Genomic DNA, 22,097 nt, shown 5'->3' with positions numbered 1-22,097 from the left:
AATCTAATTGCTCTACTTGAGTATGCTAGTACAATTGAAAGTTTGATGCATGCAATGTATTGTACAAGACCAAATATCTCATATGCAGTTTGCAGACTTAATAGATATACCAAGAATCCAGGTGTGGGCCAGTGAAAGTCCATCGAGAGGATTTTTGGTTATGTTAAAAGAATCTAAGACTCAAGAACTGTTTTACAATAGATTTCCTGCAAAACTTAAAGGTCACTAGTGTGAGTGACAAGAATTTCACAATCGGGTGGATATTCACATTAGGTGATGGTGCAATCTCATAGAATTTTAAGAAAAAAACAGTGATTGCTCATTCCATCATGGACGGTAAATTTATAGCTTTGGTTGCTATATGTAAAGAGACGAAGTGGCTTAGGGATCACTTGATACCAAGTTGTGGCCATAACTTATGCCTTAGATATCTTTATAATGTGATAGTGAGGTCACTATGTCTAGAGCCTTAAATAAGTTGTACAATGGTAAATTTTGACATATTAGCCTAAAACGTAAGTATGTTAGACAAATGCAAAGATATGGCATCGTGACTGTTGTATGTGTGCAAACATATGACAATTTAGTGCATCCGTTGAATAAGCCTTTGCCAAGGCACTTATACATACAACGTCATTGGGTATGGGGTTAAAACCATTTATCTAAAATCACTAGCAATATGAATCCTATCTTAATTATAGCACTATCACTAGATGAAAAGGTTTAATAGACAGCAGCAAGTTGCTAAATAATTGTAAGCACTTGTGCCTTGTGTACAAAGTTACCCTACTAGTACATAAAATGTTAAGATGAATACATGATTGTGAACACTAGTACTTAGTGTACAAGATACACTATTAGGGCATAAAATGGGAGGTTGAATATGATAGGTTATACATTTAATTAAATGCAATTTGGGATAATTTTAGAAGCCTTAGGGGAGGTTTTTGACAATTTTATGAAACTCTCCTCAATGTTTCAAAATTGCACATACCTCCCTATTACTACAAAAGCACTCTACTATCTCTATATAGGATACTTAATCACTTTTTTTGAAAATATTTCAAAAATTTCAAGAAAAACTAAAAATCGATTTATCCTCTCTCTCACGCTTCTTCTCTTCTATCTTGCTCTCTCTTCCACTTTCCTCTTTGCCCAAATTCTCGTCGCCCATTCCTCTTTGTCTAATATTCCTTCTCCAATTCAGGACCAAATTTTGTCTATCGTCCCTTGCCCGTGTCTATCACCCTTCCTTTCTCTTCCTCAACAACGTGAAGAGAATAGCAGTGGTCTTACAACAACTTTAGCTACATAGCCACGTGTCCAAGTTTGATTACAGGCTTTACGAGTTAGTTATAAGTTTACTAGCTTTATATAGGGAGATTTTGCTATTGTAATGAAATAGAGAATATTGATTGTAATCAATAGATTTGGAATCATCCCTAATATGTTTCCCCTTTCTCAAGTTTCTTTCATTCTTTCTCATCTTCTTTCCTATTTTCCCACTACTCTGTAATTTCATTGGCTTATATTAATATAATTCATTGAGTTGATTATCCCCATTGATCAATTTCATTTCTTAGTCTAGTTGATTGTTTCATTCTCCAATTTCCTTAGTCCAGCTTAGTATCATCACAGTGGTATCAGAACTAGCTACGAGCCATTAGGATGACTAAAACGCAGGAGGAGATGCTGAGGAAGGACTTAACTGAACTGGGGAGTGTAAGGACTTTTGCAAATAGAAATCATGGGTTAAAGCAGGCTATGAGAATAATGGAGCATAGGTAGGAAAGCATTAAGAAGGCCATTAAGAACTTGTATAAAAAATATGAGAGCATAATGTCCTTAATGGCTCAGATGATGGCCAAACTAAATGACAATGGAAAGAGAGAAGAAGGAAATAGCTTTTGGGGTGACCAGAGGAAGGATCTGGTGAGGGGAAGGACTGAGAAACTGAAAGTTAAGGGAGGAGCAAAATTAACTAAGATAGACTTTCCTATATTTGATGGAGATAATCCTAGAGAGTGGGTTAGGAGGGCAAACAAATATTTCCAGATACAGGGAGTAGCATAGTTGAAATTTGACATGGCTCAATTGTATTTCAGGGATAAGGTGTGATGACCCCACTTTCCCCTAGGGCGTACCCAAGGGTTTGGCGAACCGCCTGCCCAACTCTCATTAGGACTCACTCATGTACCACGAAATTTACAAAATAACAATCTCAATAATAAGAGCAATAATAATTACAACCTTAGATATATACAACCGTGGACATCAAATATCCATACAATCTCTAAATACAGCTAAGGAGTCAAGCTTATAAAATAAAACCAAGCAAGCTCGCTAGAGAGCTAAGGAGTGCTCACGCGAGCGACTAATCAAATCTTAGACAAAGACTATGCCTTGTCCACTCCCACTCTCATGTTCTCACCCCTGTAAGGAAAACAAAATTCATGGAATGAACTAGAAACCCAGTGAGGTTCCAAGAAAACGGGCAAGTAAACTAACAGGCATGATACCATTATGTCAAACCCGAATAGAACGGGACATAATACATAGTAAAGCAGGTAACCAGATAGATCATGCAATAGTATACAGTAAATGAACAAGTTCATGGCAAAGGATATAGGCTGCTCTCAGGAGCAGATTCCACGGCAACTTGTCCAGGGTCCGTTGACTCTTCGTCAACCATAGAATTTTAATGTCTGTAGATCACCACTAAACGTCAATTTCCATCCACTAATCATCCCCCTACCGGGTCTGAATGCCAATCAAGTACCCAAGGTTCGTCAATCTCCTCGACCAAACCCTTGCCAGCTCAATTCGACCAACTAGCCCTGGGTTGGGTTTATAGCTCCAGATATTCAAGTATTCAAGATCTGGGCTCCAAGGATTTAAGTATTCAATATTTGGGTTTAAAGCTCCAAATATTCAAGTATTCAAGATTAGAGTCGTTGGCTATCATCCAACGCTCACGCAGGTAATGATTGGAGACATTAGCTGTCACCTAACGCTCCGTATTCAGGCATGACTCGAATTCAAGTTAGAAATAAACAGGTTAGGAACTTCGTCCTTTACCCAAGGTTACCCAACTTACCCGACCGCTCCAAGGCTGGTCTCAAGCAAGAGGTCCAATGAGGACTCAGTTCAGCCGTTACCAACCTACATTCACGCATATGCATGAGTAACCCAAATTTCCACTTCACCGACTTCTCGGATAAGGGTCCAAGGGCCCAGTTCAACCGCTGCAAAAAGATATACAACCAATCTACAATCATGCACATGTATATGCAAGCCCGCACGCAGGATCAAGTAATTCAAGTTCATGGAGGTCGAGTGCGAATAAGAACACACTCACCTAGTCATGATCAAGTCACAAGTAGTGTTCAACATGTCATATTTTCAAGCACTTCAAGTCAAGATATAGGCCACATGCAAATCAAGTTACTTGTACATGCATAAATGAGATATCAAGAGTTTAGTCAAGTTAGGTCAATTACGATAAAGTACACACTCACCTATGAAATGACAAATCATGTGTCTAGCAATTTCTAGCAACAATGAGCATGGAACATGCAGTTGGAACACTCACCAGTTCAAATTAGAGCAATGTTAAATGTTCGTCTCTAGGTTATTTGCGTATGCACCGTCAACCCTAAGAGCAACCAAGATAAAATATTATGGTATAACCATCTAGAACTTAGGTGAACAAAGTTCACATGTTAGGCTCAACTATGAGCCATACACCTATCCAAGTTGGCCTCTCCCAACACAAGGTTCAAGGACAAATTTGAAAGTGCAAATCAAGGAAAATCCAAGTGTATTCTAGGACAATGATTCAAGTAAGGTTTTGGAGTGAAAAGAAAGTATTTGGATCCTAGAAATATGATTAACCAAAGAGTTCCCCCACTTTAGGTCATTACTGGAAATTTCCAGCTACAAAACAGTGAAGAAAGAGATTGTTTGCCTCCTCAAAATTATGAAATTCACTCCAATTCCACACCTCATTATAGTGCAAGGTTTTAGCAAGTAAAGTTAGCAAGATTTAGTCCATAAGACCCCAAACCAGCAGACTTAAAGGCCAAAGAACAGCAAGGTATAAAACTGCCCAGCATACCCGAAACTTCAGCAATGAAACAAGTACAAACATGAGATTTTCACCTCCCAAAATTCATAGTTTTCACACAAGATCAGCACACCAAAGTATTAACCAGGGTTTGAAGCAAGGTTTGTCCAAAACTCATCATAAAAAGGTTGAAAAAACAAGGTGTAAGATGGCCCTTCAATTCGGCCAGCAAGCATCGAGTTTGGCCAGCATTAAGACAGCTTAGAAAAAACCAAAGGAATACCAATAAAGCGTCTTCAAATTAACTCAAATTCAACATACCAGTAGGGCATAAGATTTTACCAAGAACCCTAGACAAAAATCACCACAAATACACCCCACAATTAAAGAGAAACAAGCTACTACAATCCAAACAGCATTTTCCCTGTTTTCCCTCAATTTTTCCACCAAATCACAAAGCACAACTTCTTAGCAAATCTACCACAATCAAGGCTATAATTTCCAGATTATAAAGGGTAGTAATTCTAAGCCATAAAGCTAGTCAAAACACACAAATAACCAATTCATATCTCAGCCTACAAAAGTTGCAAAATCACAAACCCTAAGCTGTAATTTCTTCATCACAAGCTGAAATTTCTATAGCAAAGTCAAAGAAGCATTGGAAAGCTGGAAAATCATATGCTAATGCTAATAAATAACACAACTGAAATGAACTCATCAAAGCTGAAAATCCTCAACCAAATCTGGAAATTTTGATTCACCACATAAACCATGAAATTTTTCCATGAATTCCACCATAATTAACCCTTAAATTCACTCAAAAGCAAGTTAAATGACAAGAGATGGTTTCTAGACTTTGTTACCTTGAAACTCGAAGAGGACCAAGCTGCCATAAGCTTCCTCCTCCAAAAAGTCTCCACCAAAGTTCCTCCTCCTACCTCAAAATCAGCTTTTATGGATTGATTTGCAAGGTTAAGTTGAAAACTCAAGGATCAAGCAAGGCTTTTGTGTTGGAAATGGAGTTTTCTTTCTTTCTTCGCTTGAAGAGAGGTTTGACCAAGAGAAACCAAAAATGAGTTGATTTTTAACCCAAAATTTCAAGATAAAGGCTAAAGAAGTCTTGGTCAAAGGTTGAAGGGATGGCTGACACTTGTCGCCATAGGGTTTCAAGCTTATCCTCTTGTCTTTCCTTTGTCTCTAATGGCTAATCTATATAATTTTCCTCTAATCTACTCGTAACACTTCTAATCACATAATCCTTCTAGTAAAAAATACCCGTTTTTGTTCACTAAATTTATTACGCACCTCACTAGTGGGTCCCATTTCAATAATGCACTACGAACTTAACATGCACTAACTTATAAAAAAAATTTATTTTAAAACTTGACTCACTTATAAAAATATCTAGGAAATTAAAGCAATAATTAAAGTAAAGAAAATGCATTCAAAGAAATAAAATAAAGTATAAAATAATTTTTCGGGTCCTTACATAAGGCAGATATCTGGTTTCATGGGATGTACCATGGGAGAGAGTCAATTGCTTGGGAAGAGTTATCTGTGACTGTGTGTGCAAGGTTTGGAGGGGACTCACCAGAAGAGACTATAGAAGAATTCAATAAGTTAACATAGACTGGGAGTGTAGCTGAGTACTTGGAGAAATTTGAACTGCTGAAATCACTGGTAATGCCTCTACATCCTAGTCAATCTGATTCATATTACAAATCATGTTTTCTAAGTGGCTTGAAAGATGAAATTGTAAATATGGTAAAAATGGCCAAACCACACACTCTGGTAGATACTATAGAAGTTGCTCAACTACAAGAAAAGAACTTGGAGGCTATTAGGAAAACACAGAAACCTATAACTCAGAAATACTCCATTAACTCAACCTCCCAAGTGGTTAATAGGCAGGCCCCTGCATCCCAGACCAAATACAAATGGCCTAATGAAAGCTTTAAGAAACCTAGAACTAATTACAGCAAGGGAAACAAGATAAGAGAACCTTCAACAGATCAGTTCAGGAAAATCACCTTAACAGAATTCAATTATAGGCAAGAGAAGGGGTTGTTTTACAAGTGTGCAGAACCTTACACCCTAGGACATGTCTGCAAGCAAGTTCAAATACAATACATCCTAGTGGATGAGCCTATTGATATGATGGAACATACTAGAGAAATAGGAGAGCGGGTTGAGGAGTTCTATGATTACCTTGAAGGAGAGCTGAGTAATGAGCACATAGAAGTATCCATTCATGCTCTTGCTGGAGGGAAAGAGCATAGAACCTTCAAGTTGAGAGGAAACCTAGGAAGGAAAGAGGTTTTGATGCTAATAGAAAGTGGTAGCACTCATTGTTTCACTAATGAAAAATTAGCTATACACCTTCAACTACAGATGACTGGAGCCCCACTGGTAGTTAAAGTAGCTAATGGTGAGAGGTTGGAATCTAGACAACTCAATAAGCCTCTAGAATGGAAGGTACACGGACATAAATTTCAACACAACTTTAACACCTTGAGGTTAGGGAGCTATGATATTGTGTTGGGGGTTGATTGGTTGGCCAAATATAGTCCTATTGAATTTGACTTCAAGGGACTGAACATGAAGTTTCACAAAGGGAAAGAATTGGTGGAACTAAGAGGGGAATCTAGGGAATTGACACTTAAAGTTATCAAGAGGAGTAGACTAGATAAATGGAAGAAAAAACAAGTGTATGGAATCACTGCTCAGTTGTTTGTGGTAGAGAAGGAATAGGAAACACCTAATATGATTCCAGCAGACATGGAAGGGGTGCTGAGTCAATTCTGTGATGTGTTTGTTGAGCCATAGGGATTGCCTCCCATCAGGAGCCATGACCATGGAATTCCTTTGAAGGAGGAAGTTAAACCCTTTCAGATTAGGGCATACAAGTGCCTATATGTACAGAAATCAGAGATACAGAAGCTAGTGAAGGAAATGTTGCAAATAAGGATTATTCAACCCAGTAATAGCTCCTTTGCTTCTCCTGTGCTACTGGTCAAGAAAAAGGATGGCAGTTGGAGATTCTGTGTGGATTATAGACAACTTAATGAACCTACAGCAAAAGACAAGTTTTCTATGCCTCTAATTGATAAGTTGCAAAGAGCTAAGTATTTCACAAAGATTGATTTGAGAGCAGGTTATCACCAGATCAGAGTCAAGGTGGAAGACAGACATAAAACTGCCTTCAGGAATCATCAAGGGCTATATGAATTCATGGTCATGCCATTTGGTTTGACTAATGCCCCAACCACATTCCAAAGTTTAATGAATCAGGTTTTTAGAGAACAGTTGAGGAAATATGTTGTATTTTTTGCTGACATCCTGGTGTATAGCTCATCACTAGGAGATCACTTAAAGCATATTGCAAAGGTACTGAGCATTTTAAGATAGAATCAACTGTATGCAAAGAGGAGTAAGTGTTCATTTGCATAGACACAGATAGAGTATTTGGTACACATAATCACTGCAGAAGGAGTAATGGCATATCCTAAGAAGGTGGAAAGCATGGTGAATTGGCCTCAACCAGAAATGTGAAGCAATTGAAGGGGTTCTTGGGATTGAGTGGACACTATAGGAAGTTTGTGAAGGGTACGGATCAATAGCAAAGCCTCTTACAACACTACTAAGGAAGGGAGAAATTCACTGGAATGAAGAAGCTGAGGAAGCATTTCAGAAGTTGAAATTAGCCATGTGCAGCACTCCTATTCTGGCTTTACTAGACTTCAACAGGCCATTTATAATAGAAATTGATGCTTGTTATGGAGGCGTGGGAGTAGTCCTTATGCAGGATAGAAGACCTATTGCTTATCTAAGCCAAAGTCTGGGACCCAAGAATATGGGGTTATCCATCTATGAAAAGGAACTACTAGCACTTGTAACTGCAGTCACCAAGTGGAGGCATACCATTTCATCATTAGGACAGATCATCAGAGTCTTAAATATCTACTGGAGCAGAGAATCACCGCATCATTTCAGCAGAAATGGCTCACTAAGCTACTGGGATTGAGCTCTGAGATACACTATAAAAAATGGAATGAGAATGTGGCCGCAGATGCACTATCTAGGAGGGCAAGCAATGAGGTGGGGGAGTATGCAGAGCTAGCTTGCATTATCCCTGAATGGGTGAAAGAGGTGATGGAGAGTTATCAGGGAGATGAGCAAGTTTAGAAACTAATCAGTGAACTAGTACTTACACCTGGCACTATGCCAAAGCACTCTTACCAAGATGGAGTAGTCAGGCATAAGGAGAGAATAGTTATTGGCACAAGTGGAGAAATTAGGAGAAAAATTATCACTGCCATGCATGATTCACAACTGGGAGGACACTCTGGGATCCAAGCCAGCTATCTAAGGGCCAAACAACTGTTTTACTGGCCAGGAATGTATGAGGAGATTAAGGCTATTATACTGCAGTACGACACTTGCAGAAAATACAAAGATAAACATACAACCTATCCTAGTTTATTACAACCTCTTCCTACCCTCCAATACTCCTAGAGCCATGTTACCATGGACTTCATTGAAGGACTTCCTAGCTCAGAAAGGAAGGATACCATCATGGTGGTGGTAGATAGATTCACCAAATATGCTCATTTCATTAGTTTGACTCATCCATTTGATGCTCCTGCAGTAGCCAGAATTTTCCTAGACTAAGTCTGCAAACTACATGGGATGCCTCTAAGCATGCTGTCTGACAAAGATAGGATATTCACCAGCCAATTTTGGACAGAATTGTTTACATTATTGGAGATAGAGCTAAGCCTGAGCACTGCATATCACCCTCAGATTGATGGACAAACTGAGAGGGTGAATCAGGTGCTAGAAATGTACTTAAGATGCATGACACATTTGGAACCTAAGAGATTGAATGCCTGGTTATCATTAGCTGAGTGGTGGTATAATACTTCTTATCATATAGCTATTCGCATGAGTCCTTTTGAAGCATTGTATGGGATGCCCCTACCTCAACTAGCTTTGGGGCCCTATTCACACTCAAAAGTAGCCACAGTAGGAGACCACTTGAAGGACAGGCAGAGGATAGATGAACTACTCAAGAGGAACTTGCAAGAGGCTCAAAATAGAATGAAGATATACGCTGATCAGAAGAGGACTGAAAGGGAATTCAGTGTTGGGGATTGGGTTTATTTAAGACTGCAACCTTATAGACAGACATTAGTGCAGGTGAGAAAGAACTCCAAGCTATCAGCTAAGTACTATGGACCCTATCAAATAGTTCAGAAGGTGGGGAAGATGGCTTATAAGCTTCAACTACCAGCTGAGTCCAAGATACACCCAATTTTTCATGTATCTTTGCTGAAAAGAAAAGTGGGACAGAATGTTGTACTTATATTGCAGCTACCTAATGCAGATGAAAAGGGACATTTAAGGGTGGAGCCTGTAACCATTTTGGATAGAAGGATTGTTAAGAAAAAGAATGCAACAGTAGTATAGTGGCTTGTGCAATGGTAGGGTACTTCTCCTGTTTGAGGCTACCTGGGAAGATGCAGAAGATATCGAGCAGAAGCTTCCTAGATTTCAATCTTGAGGACAAGATTTATTGAAAGGGGGAGCTATTGTCATGAAGCTAACTAGCATTTGGTACACAAGTAGTTGGAAGCGTGAAGTTGCAAAGAAGAAGGCATGATAATGGAAGAAGAAAGAGACAAGAAGTGCAATTCCAAAAGCATGCTTTCCTGGAAATCAGCTCAGCATCATTAGCTCAACAATATGAAGAGGATAGCAGTGGTCCTGCAACAACTTTAGCTGCATAGCCATATGTCCAAGTTTGATTGCAGGCTTTAGGAGTTAGTTATTAGTTTAGTAGCTTTATATAGGGAGATTTTGTTGTTGTAATGGAACAGAGAATATTGATTGTAATCAACATATTTGGGATCATTATCAATCCGTTTCCCCTTTCTCAAGTTTCCTTCATTCTTTTTCATCTTCTTCCCTATTTTTCCGCCATATTCTGTAACTTCATTGGCTTATATCAATATAATTCATTGAGCTGATTATCCCCATTCATCAATTTCATTTCTATTAATATCTTGAGAGTTTATTTACTGTTCCAGTTGATTGTTTCATCCTCCAATTTCCTTAGTCCAGCTTGGTATAATCAAAAGGATGTTGTGCAATAGTCATGGTTTCTTCTGGAAATTATATATTAACCTCTGCTTATGAGTTGATGCGTTCTCCTTGGCCAAAGTCCTTTATTTTTGGAATGACATGGCGGTCAGATCTTTCTATTAAGATTTTATTTTCTTTTTTTCCATTTGTTAAAAGAGAGGCTGCTTATAGATGATATCTTATATAAATTTAGTGTCTTTGGGCCTTCATGTTGTTTACAGCTCATTTAGGAGACACTAAATCATATCTTCACTTCAGGGGATATAGCAGGTTTTGTTTGGAATTTTTTCCAGACAGGTGTTCATATTTCTAATACTTCCCCTTATATTTGCGGTAATTATTTTTCTTGGTGGTTACTAAAGACTCATAGTAAATTTGTTGGATGGATTTTTACATTGATGCCTCTATTAATTCTTTGGCATTTATGGAAGAATTGAAATGGGGCTCATTTTGGTTTGGGTCCTTTAACTGGGAAGCAGATTTGCTATTGTACATCAGAGGAGATTTACTTTCTGTTTCATGTAAGTTTTCCTCAAGTGCAGTTTGGTGGACATAGTTGGAATCATTTGTTGAACTTTGTACATTCATTTTCTCCGAGTTTGTCTTGTTTATTGGTACAGTGGAGTTCACCAATTGCATTGTCAGTAAAATTGAACACGAATAGAGCTTCAAATGGTAATCCTGGGAGCGGTGATGGGGGTGGTATTGTTTGTAATTCTGATGGGAAGTGTTTGTTTGCATTTCTAGATATCTTGAGGACACTTTCTTCCATAATGGCTGAGACTGAAGCACTTCTTCTTGGACTTTGGTTATGCAAGCAGTTTGGTTTATCTCACATTATTGTTGAATTAAATTTTCCAAGATTGGTTGAAATTTTGAAGGGTAATTATGTCATGCCCTTTTCTTTGCTGGCTTATATTAGAGAGATTCGGTCATTGGAAGGTTTCGTGCTTTCATTCCAATATTGTTTTCGAAAGGCTAACTCTGTTGTGGATAGCCTTTTCAGTTATTTTCATCTTTTAAGTTCAAGCAATGAGGTTAACAAATGAAGGCAAAGTATACAATAGTAGAGGAAAAATCTAAGGAAAGTAAAAGCTACATGTAATGACATCTACGATAATGTCCTGATAATCGTCTCCTAGCATTGCTAGGCTCAGTCCAGCCTCAACCAAAACCAGCTCGGGGGGAGAAGGGACATATGAAGAATTTGATTGAGATAGTCTAAAGTGCGTGCATTTTTCTATCATATTCCTGCTCCTTTGGCAATAGTACTAATGACTTCACTGCTCGATCTCAGGGGATATGAGGGACGTGAGTACTGTCAATATAAAATAATTTATTTTCTTCTTCTGGAGTTAGATTAGTGTTCTTTGAGAAGAATATCTTCCTCCGAGATCAAGAGAAAAATGAAAGTCCCCTCATGCTTCCCCATTTTCCTCTAGAAATAAGGGATAATTTTAGAAACCTCCCCTGAAGTTTCTGACAATTTCACTCACCTCCTTTTAGTTTTGAATAATTACACTAATGTTTCTTTATGCAGTAATATGATTATAATATCCTTCACTTATAGATAATTTCTAAAAAAAACCCTACAACTACAACTAGTCGGTCACTCTAATGCAATGGCTGCCACACAAAACAAACTCTTATTCTCTCTTTTGACTCTCTCTCATATATTCTCTTTCCTTTATCTCATAACCCAATCTTTTTTCATAGCCGTCATCTACACAATCATCTAACACATTGCAAATCCTTATTATCATGGAAATAGATCCTCTCTCTTTTTTATTTTTCTTTTTTTGTAAGCATTTTTGAATTGAAATTGCCAAATAACAAGCTACCGAAATAGATTTGTTACCAAATTAAATGAAGATAAAAAGGATGGCGGTGATACAGAGTACAAACAAGAAAATAAAAGTGATGGCTAAAAAAGAAACATGGATTGAGGAAAGTTATGCTATTATGCCAATTCTGTCAAAAAGAATTTTAGGATATAAAAACTGTAATGAGATTTTTTTTAGAGACATTGGGATGTGGTCTCTAGTATTGTTTTTGATTGCTCTGTATTGGTATTCTTGGTGGGTTAGATTATTTTAGCGCCAACAAGGTTACAGCTATTTAGATTGAGTTTGGATAGTGACATTGGTCAATTCCAACGCTAAATATTTAAGCAAAAAAATTTAGGTTAAAGATTAGGTTGAATGCAATCTTTAAGTGTCATAATTGATTTGCGTAGAAAGCTTTGAGGTGGTAAAGGTGGACTGTCAAAATTGTAAGAATATGGGGATTAAGTTGAGGTGACTTATTAAATTCATTAGGGTGATAGTTATGCTATTAGGAATAGTTGCAACATGGAAGAAATTCATGAGCGAGATTTTCTCCCCTTCTATCTAACAAAGGGGTATTTTAGAATTTTTGAGAACAAATTTAATATACTGGTTCTCTATTGTTACTGAAATGCTAATGATAGGGGAGGTAGGTGTAATTTTTTAAACCAAATGAGAGCTACTGCAATAGTCAGAAACCACGCTTGAAATTTTTGAAATTATGGCCAATGTAACATAGGTGACACTGGCTAGTCTACAGATGAGCTCAAATCCTACTATTAAGCTAATAGAGTTGGAAACTATTTCATGAACCTCCAACTTATAACGTTGGAGGACTTGTTTTTGAAAAGGGGTAGACAGAATCCTGAAACCACAAGCAAAATGCTTTTCCCAAACTCACATGTAGCCAAGAGGAGGAAACACCCTCGGACCAGTAGTGATCACCGAAATCTCTTCTGGGATGTGATAAAAATTTTGTAATTCTAACATATTTTCTACACTAAGACCATTTGAAACCATGGAGGACGACAGAGAAAGAGCAGAAAATCATGAAAAAGAGACAAGAAGGAAAGAACTTGTCTCAAGAAACATGATTGAAAGATGGACGAGAATTGTAGATGGGAAGAAATACACGAGACAAGCATGAAAGAAAAGAAGAATTGGGAGAGAGTTTTTGCTTTTGTTGATGCTAAACTCACAATCGGAAGCAATGTAAATAAGAGAGGTCTCAAGGATAACTAGATATTCATCTTGAGGGAAATCGAAGTGTCTTGTCAACTATAAATGTGCCTTTGAGACGTGGACTAACATAATGGCAATTAATGCCAACCATATCTATTAGGTTCTAAAAAAATGACCACTTGTAGGCTTCAAATAACTGTTGAAAGTATTAAGTTGATTTGCATAGGTCATGGGACTTAGGTCGCAGCTTGAGTTGAGGGCTATTGAAAGGAATGAATATGAAAGAAGGATAGGTATCGATTGCCAAGTAGTGAACTGCCAGGTGTAGATCAAGTGCGTGTTTGTAAAAAGTACAAAGGCAAAAAATCTCAGCGGCTACTAAACTATTGGTCGGATCATATTTTGGCTATCAAGCTATTTTTCGTCAGTAATTGGCCATTAAACAACTTAATCAATAAACCCATGACCATTTGGTTGATAATTGCTCTTAATATATGAAATTAGCAGTACACGTGACAAAGTACAAGGGCAATTTTGTCCAGCAACTATGCGACCCTATTTTACAGATTAACTGCTAATTTCATAAATTAAGAGTAATTATCGACTAAATGGTCATGTGTTTATTGATTAAATTGTTTAGTGGCCAATTACTGACAAAAAATTGTTTGATGGCTAGAACATGATCCGATCAATAATTTAGCGGCCGCTGAGATTTTTTACCCAAAGTAAAACTATGACTCACCAGATAAACAATTAAGTGCCAGAAGTGATTCATGATGACATCTCACTAATGACTTCGAGGTTGAGGCTGTAGGCTAACACATTGCATTGTTGCTATAGTACTCTACCTAACCAACTAGTGGACAAGCAGGTATGAATAGCAAACTCAACCAGAGATGAATGATCCATTTTTTTGGTACACTATAAAAATTACATACATAACAACCTAATCAAAAAACCCCTTGTTTTCACGATTTCTCTTATTCATCACCTATCTTAAGCATCAGAGTTATGCTGAGGGATAACGTCCCGTCTTCATTTTCAGGTCAATTGCATTGGATTTCTTCAGAGATTACTGGGAAATTGGCACTGTCCAAATTGTTAATTATTATTGCAGATTCAAGCATCTACACGTGTAGCTGTAGAAGTAGTCCAATTGGTAGCTAGAAGATTATGAGGTTCCGCTGTGATGTGGGATTTTAATGATCCATGTATGATGATTGGAAATGATATTTAAGGAAGCTAGAAGGTGGAAAAAGTGGTTAATTGCAAGCAATTTTTGTTTTGGAAAGAAAATTAGAAAGTTAGGGTTTCAATGTTCTTCATTCTGCCCGGCACTGTAGCTCATAGTTAGAGGCCTAATTGGCCTTGTATTAAAACATGAAAGTTGTAGGGAATGATATTTTAGAGATGCCTACAAAATTTCAGGTCAATCGGAGTAACGTAGCTTGTGAAAAGATGGAATTACCCTTGCTGCCCTGTTTCTACCCGAATTTGAGAATTGCTTCTGTAATGGGTTATTTTGGTTGGGAATGCTTCGGAATTGGTTGTTTAGGTCTTCTGATGAATTGTATCCCTGTTTCTTAGCTTTCATATGGCTTTGGAATTACTGGATTTGGACTTAGGTAGCCTGATTTATGATGTTTGCACCAGAATGCGATTTGTGAACCTGTTTTTGCGGTTCTGGTGTAGTAGATTGCATTTTTGACCTAGTTACACTCGAAACTGGGCTGAGTGACCTTCTATAACATTGTATCCCTATCTCTTAGCTTCGAAACGGTATATCTTGTACCTCCATCCGATAATCGTAGTACCAATGGTGCCAAAACCGTAAAATGATGTCAAAAACTATTTTTATGGTTAGAGCTTAACTTTCATTTCCGGACTTTTCCCTAGCTTGAATTGTACTCGTACTACTTGGAGCTTACTGAACGGCTATTGAATGAACTTCTTTTGTGTGTGACTTTGGGACTTTGGGACTGGATGAGAAAAATAATGAAGTCATAAATGGCTGGAAATAGGAAAATGCAAAGGGCGTGCTGCCCAAATTTTCGCTCGAGAGCTAAGTTTCTATTTCAATTTGTCTATTTTTCGTTTGGCAAATACTATGACCATTTTCCATCTTAAAACATGATACCTTTTCCATTTGAACCTTCAAATGTTTAGTTACTACTTCATACCAAAATATAGATGTATGACCTAAGATTTTCTCAATCAAGACATGTAGGCTATAATACCTACTTGAATGTCTATCAATTTTTAACCACATACACGATTCCGAAAAATAATATTTCTGAGCCTATCTAGTTGGATTCTGATTTGACTTTGATTCAAGTGTTTTCCATTGAAATTGTTATAACCCTTTGAGTTTGGTTATGACACCCTAGTTATTTCCATCCACAGATCCAAATGGTTGTTTTTCACTTTAAAGTCACCTTTATCCGTTTTACTCGTAACTAGTCGAGTTCCTTGATTCCACTTACTTGTTTTGCTAGATGAATAGTAATATTTTTTCTCGTTGAATCATAGATTTTCTCGGTGACCGAGGGTAAGATCCGATAGGACATTTTGGACGTTATTTTGCATAATTCGGTGAGTGTTCCTTGTTTGTTATGTTTCTTGATTATATGGCTTGTATATATGACTGATAACATGTTAAACGCTTTCAATGATTAGCCAAAACGAATTTTCTAGGCGAGTGTGTATTTTATCGCACTCAGCCTAAATGATTGTGAACTTTTCAATGATTGAATGATTGAAATGTTACTTGTGCATGAATGTAAGCCTTTTGGCTGAACTAGCCACTGCCCCTTGTTACCGATCGACTCGAGCCAGAAGCTGACTCGATCGGGCGATATGGTGACCTGGGTGAACGTTTGGTATACTCGAGTATTACCTTGTAGGTTGGTGGAGGTTGGTGGAGCCTGGCAAATGTCCAGGAAAGGGTGAATGAAATGAACGAATGAACGAACGAACGAGGGTTTTATGTATAAACGAAAAATGCATTTTCAAATGAATGAAGGAAAGGGGAATGACAGGAGAACGAACGAACGAATGAACGAACGAACGTATCCTTTTCATGTATGGTTTATTGTAAATGTTGTAACTGTTTCTTGACTTATCATTGGATTTATGACTTGATTCTATGTTCGGAACCTCACTGAGCTTTTAGCTCATCCCTTTAGTTTTGTTTTCCTTAACAGGGGAAGGCGAGCAAGGACGAGAGCTCTGTATAGACTGGCTGGGTCTAGTTTTGGATAGAGCTCTAAGATAGCACTGTACATATAAGTTTCACTTATGTTTTGGATCCTCATTTTGCTCTTTCTTGTGGTTCTATTTCTGATTTGTGTGAGTGAACGACTGAGTCCCGGCGAGAGTTGGGAAGGCGGTCCGCTGAACCCTCTGGTTCGCCTAAGGGGGAAGCGGGGCTGTCACAGTTGGTATCAGAGCCTGCTTCGCATGGTCTCTGCGTGGAGTGAGCCTGGACTGAGTGGTTAATAGGTATGAAGGACTAAGTGCTCGTTTGAGCATAAGCTATGAATTGTGAATGTTATAGGCCTTAAATCTCTCTCATGGTATCTGAGGACCATAGATAGGTATGTCAGGTAGGAATTCCGATTGTAGATAGTTTACTCTTGGGACTGCAGCTCGAGATGTGAATTATCTTATTTCGGATTCTCGTGCCTGAGTACTCTAGAGTTGCGGCACTGCTATGCTAAGTACTTGAGACTTGCATTTTGGGAACATGAACAGGCTTTGTCTAGTTTGGATAGTTTGGAACATGAACAGGCTTGGTTTGACTAGAATGATTTCAAGAGGCCAATGGATAGAAAGTGACGTGAGAGACCGGACGGGGTTAACGGGGTGTGGGACAACGTATCCCTTTTCGTTTTCTTTTGATGCACCCATATATGGCTACTACATGACGTTCGCATGTGAATTCGTGTATATGATTATCTGTGAAATTTGATATGTAATTGTGACATGTATTTGTGTATTTGATTATCTGCCTCCTTGATATGGCGTGTTATGTGCATAGATGTTTACTTGAGTATTTGGTATGCTGGAATTGGTGCTTAGTCAATTTACTGTGATTATTCACTAAAATTACCTTTTGGGGAAAAAGAAAAGAAAAGAAAGAGGGAAAAACATATCTATGGACGGAAGACGTAGTCGTGGACGTGATCGAGGCCGGAGAACTGAGCAGACCCCGGAATCAAGAGGAGGAAGGGAAACGTCAGCCGAGCAAGGGCAGGGATCAAGAGCTGCAACTGGAGACCAAATGGCAACGGCAATGCAACAGATGACGGATATCTTGGCAAGACTGGTGGATCAACAAGACCAAATACCCGTAATCCAAAATCGGAATCCTGAGATGGGCGAGGATAAGGCACTTGAAAGGTTCCAGAAATTTGCTCCGCCAAAATTCCTTGGAGGGCCCGATCCGAACGTGGCTGAACAATGGATAGAAATCATGGTTAATATCTTCACAGCCCTAAACTACACTGAGCAAAGGCAAGTAAACTTTGCAGTATTTCAATTTGAGGGACCGGCCCGATCATGGTGGAACGTAATTAGAGCAAAGTGGGAAAGAGAACAGACCATCTGGACATGGGCGAACTTCATAAGAGAATTTAACGAGAAGTACCTTCCACCTTTAGTCCAAGAAAGGAGAGAGGAGGAGTTTATTGGGTTACGCCAGGGAACATTAAGTGTGGCAGAATATGAAACAAAATTTACAAGATTATCCAAGTTTGCTTCTGAACTGGTAGCCACTAAACGGCGTAGTGTAAGACGGTTTATACAGGGACTGAATTTGGACATCCAAGAGGCGTTAGCCGCTGCGCAAGTAAATACATTTGCGGAGGCCCTTGAGAAGGCTCAACGAATCGAGAATGCAAAGGCACAAGTAAAAGCCTCCCAAACTCGAAAAAGATGTGCAGTTGGTAATGGGATTGAAGAACCCCCTAGTGAATCAATAGCACCTTCTAAAATGTAGAAAGTGAACTTTTTGTCCTACCCACCATGGACAGTAGGGGCGGGAAATGAAAGGTCTACCAAAGGAAGCCAAACCGGATATGGGGAGACTTCTCCAGAAAGCCAAAAAATGGCTTCCTACTTGACTTGTGGCTATTGCGGAAAGGCCAATCATACCGAGAACGATTGTTGGCGGAAAGGGCGGAAGTGCTTGATTTGTGGGAGTGGTGAGCACCAAGTTAGCAACTGTCCGCGAAAACAGCCACGCGGAGGTAGTATTCCGCAACTGGAGGGACCTAAAACAAAACAAGCAAATGAAAGAGGGAACCGAACTAGTGGGCCAGCAAAAATTTATGCGTTAGGCAACCAAGCAGTTCCGGACTCGTCTGAGGCAATTGAAGGTAAAAATTTTGAGGACAAAATTTCTTAAGGGGGAGAGAGTGTGATGACCCGAAAATTTTCCGAATTTCTAGGTTTTATTTTATTTAATTGCACACTTTTATTAGAAAATTCCCCAGATAATTTTTTTTTATGAGTACATATAGTTTTAAATCATTTTCCTAGTATACGTTAGTTCATGTGAAATTAAGAGCGTATATCGGACGTGGGACCCGCTAGTGCGAAAAATTCGGTAAAATTCGGCCAATTAGGTTAAGTTTTGGATACCGAATTTATTTTACCAGATGCTAAGAGATAATTAAAGGTTGTTATATGGATGAGAGTGGAGAGACAAAAGGATAGCCAAGCATTAATGAGAGTGACAAGTGTCACTTTGTGATTTGGTTGGACTTTGACCTTTGGACCAACTTTACCAATAAATCAAAATTGACCAAAATCATCTTCATTCTTCTAGCATCTTGGCCGAATTCTTGAGGAGGAAAAACAAGAAGAAAGCCTTCAACTCCAACTCCATTTCTTGCTCAATCTTGTGAATCAACCGTTAAAATTTCAAATTCCTCCACAAAAGTCACTTGTTTAGGAAGATTGAAGGTAGTGGTGGAGTGATTGGAGAAGGGAAAGGACTAAGCCATCACCTTTCTTGAGATTTCAAGGTATCATGTCTAGCAATCCTTTCTTTGTTCTTAATAATGTTTAATTAGTGACTTGTGTTAGTCATAGAGTTGGATTTGTGCAAGGTTTTGTGACTTTTGGTGAAGTTTTATAATTATTGGTGATTTTTCTGTTTTCATATGAATATGATTATGTGGTCATGTATGATAATTGGAAATGATATTTAAGGAAGCTAGAAGGTGGAAAAAGTGGTTAATTGCAAGCAATTTCTGTTTTGAAAAGAAAATTAGAAAGTTAGGGTTTCAATGTTCTTCATTCTGCCCGACACTTTAGCTCATAGTTAGAGGCCGAATTGGCCTTGGATTAAAACATGAAAGTTGTAGGGAATGATATTTTAGATATGCCTGCAACATTTCAGGTCAATCGGAGTAACGTAGCTTGTGAAAAGATGGAATTACCCTTGCTGCCCTGTTTCTACCCGAATTTGAGAATTGCTTCTGTAATGGGTTATTTTGGTTGGGAATGCTTCGGTATTGGTTGTTGAGGTCTTCTGATGAATTGTATCCCTGTTTCTTAGCTTTCATATGGCTTTGGAATTATTGGATTTGGACTTAGGTAGCCTGATTTATGATGTTTGCACCAGAATGCAATTTGTGAACCTGTTTTTGCGGTTCTGGTGTAGTAGATTGCATTTTTGACCTAGTTACACTCGAAACTGGGCTGAGTGACCTTCTGTAACATTGTAGCCCTATCTCTTAGCTTCGAAACGGTCTATCTTGCACCTCTATCCGATAATCGTAGTGCCAATGGTACCAAAACCGTAAAATGATGTCAAAAACTATTTTTATGGTTAGAGCTTAACTTTCATTTCCGGACTTTTCCCTAACTTGAATTGTACTCGTACTACTTGGAGCTTACTGAACGGCTATTGAATGAACTTCTTTTGTGTGTGACTTTGGGACTTTGGGACTGGATGAGAAAAATAATGAAGCCATAAATGGCTAGAAATAGGAAAATGCAAAGGACGTGCTGCCCAAATTTTCGCTCGAGAGCTAAGTTTCTATTTCAATTTGTCTATTTTTCGTTTGGCAAATACTATTACCGTTTTCTATCTTAAAATATGATACCTTTTCCATTTGAACCTTCAAATGTTTAGTTACTACTTCATACCAAAATATAGAGGTATGACCTAAGATTTTCTCAGTCAAGACATGTATGCTATAATACCTACTTGAATGTCTATCGATTTTTAACCACATACACGATTCCGAAAAATAATATTTCTGAGCCTATCGAGTTGGATTCTGATTTGACTTTGATTCAAGTGTTTTCCATTGGAATTGTTATAACCCTTTGAGTTTGGTTATGACACCCTAGTTATTTCCGTCCACAGATCCAAATGGTTGTTTTTCACTTTAAAGTCACCTTTATCCGTTTTACTCGTAACTAGTCGAGTTCCTTGATTCCACTTACTTGTTTTGCTAGATGAATAGTAATATTCTTTCTCGTTGAATCATAGGTTTTCTCGGTGACCGAGGGTAAGATCCGATAGGACATTTTGGACGTTATTTTGCATAATTCGGTGAGTGTTCCTTGTTTGTTATGTTTCTTGATTATATGGCTTGTATATATGACTGATAACATGTTAAACGCTTTCAATGATTAGCCAAAACGAGTTTTCTAGGCGAGTGTGTACTTTATCGCACTCAGCCTAAATGATTGTGAACTTTTCAGTGATTGAACGATTGAAATGTTATTTGTGCATGAATGTAAGCCTTTTGGCTGAACTGGCCACTGCCCCTTGTTATCGATCGACTCGAGCCAGAAGCTGATTCGATCGGGCGATATGGTGACCTGGGTGAACGTTTGGTATACTCGAGTATTACCTTGTAGGTTGGTGGAGGTTGGTGGAGCCTGGCAAATGTCCAGGAAAGGGTGAATGAAATGAACGAATGAACGAACGAACGAGGGTTTTATGTATAAACGAAAAATGCATTTTCAAATGAATGAAGGAAAGGGGAATGACAGGAGAACGAACGAACGAACGAACGAATGAACGAACGAACGTATCCTTTTCATGTATGGTTTATTGTAAATGTTGTAACTGTTTCTTGACTTATCATTGGATTTATGACTTGATTCTATGTTCGGAACCTCACTGAGCTTTTAGCTCATCCCTTTAGTTTTGTTTTCCTTAACAGGGGAAGTCGAGCAAGGACGAGAGCTCTGTATAGACTGGCTGGGTCTAGTTTTGGATAGAGCTCTGAGATAGCACTGTACATATAAGTTTCACTTAAGTTTTGGATCCTCGTTTTGCTCTTTCTTGTGGTTCTATTTCTGATTTGTGTGAGTGAACGACTGAGTCCCGGCGAGAGCTGGGCAGGCGGTCCGCTGAACCCTCTGGTTCGCCTAAGGGGGAAGTGGGGCTGTCAGAGGTAGGTCTAATCTTCTTGTTAATTTCCGACTCATATCCAATACTAGAATCCCATTGAATTACATAAGACCATCCATCAATCTTTCCTTCCGTGATCCCTCTTCTTTCTCAGAAGTGCGGGATTACCTAAATCCACGCCTTCGACCCTTGTCTCTTCTACAGCCGTTTATAGTCTTAAGTATGTCTAAATGCAAAATAAAATAATTATGTAAGGGAACACTTTAAAAATAAAAGACAAAATGAAAAACATTTGAAATATAAACAACTAGCATATATTAACATTTCAAGGTTTGTAAAATTAGCAAGTCACGGGGCATTTACAAAAATATGGCATACAGGTGTCACAAAAGTGCAATCAGTCATGCAAGTCAAAAGTAAGTTCAAGTGCCTCAAAAGTAGGCCACATAGTTAAACAAAATACAATGGCCTTTGTACTAGCATTACCCCAGCTATTTTT

The 22,097-nt window shown here is 38.4% G+C and overlaps 1 protein-coding gene across 1 annotated transcript; it reads left to right on the top strand.

Annotated features, from left to right (window-relative positions):
• Positions 1-5,836: 5,836 nt before the first annotated feature.
• On the top strand, positions 5,837-8,251 carry LOC113709933 (uncharacterized). The gene is made up of 4 exons (XM_027232775.1): positions 5,837-6,802; positions 6,893-7,453; positions 7,659-7,958; positions 8,039-8,251. Exons 1-4 carry the CDS (start codon positions 5,837-5,839, stop codon positions 8,249-8,251), a joined length of 2,040 nt encoding a protein of 679 aa, XP_027088576.1.
• The last annotated feature ends 13,846 nt before the right edge of the window (positions 8,252-22,097 follow it).

This window comes from Coffea arabica, chromosome 9e (assembly GCF_036785885.1).
Source record: "Coffea arabica cultivar ET-39 chromosome 9e, Coffea Arabica ET-39 HiFi, whole genome shotgun sequence".
In the NCBI taxonomy this organism is placed as follows: Eukaryota; Viridiplantae; Streptophyta; class Magnoliopsida; order Gentianales; family Rubiaceae; genus Coffea; species Coffea arabica.
This window is presented reverse-complemented; position numbering and strand designations above follow the sequence as displayed.

Coding starts and splice junctions, on each gene's coding strand:
- LOC113709933 (XM_027232775.1), top strand. CDS start 5,837: ATGGCCAAACCACACACTCTGGTAGATACTATAGAAGTTGCTCAACTA. Junction 6,803..6,892: donor TCACTGCTCAGTTGTTTGTG/GTAGAGAAGGAA, acceptor GTTGAGCCATAG/GGATTGCCTCCCATCAGGAG. Junction 7,959..8,038: donor AAAAGGAACTACTAGCACTT/GTAACTGCAGTC, acceptor CTACTGGAGCAG/AGAATCACCGCATCATTTCA.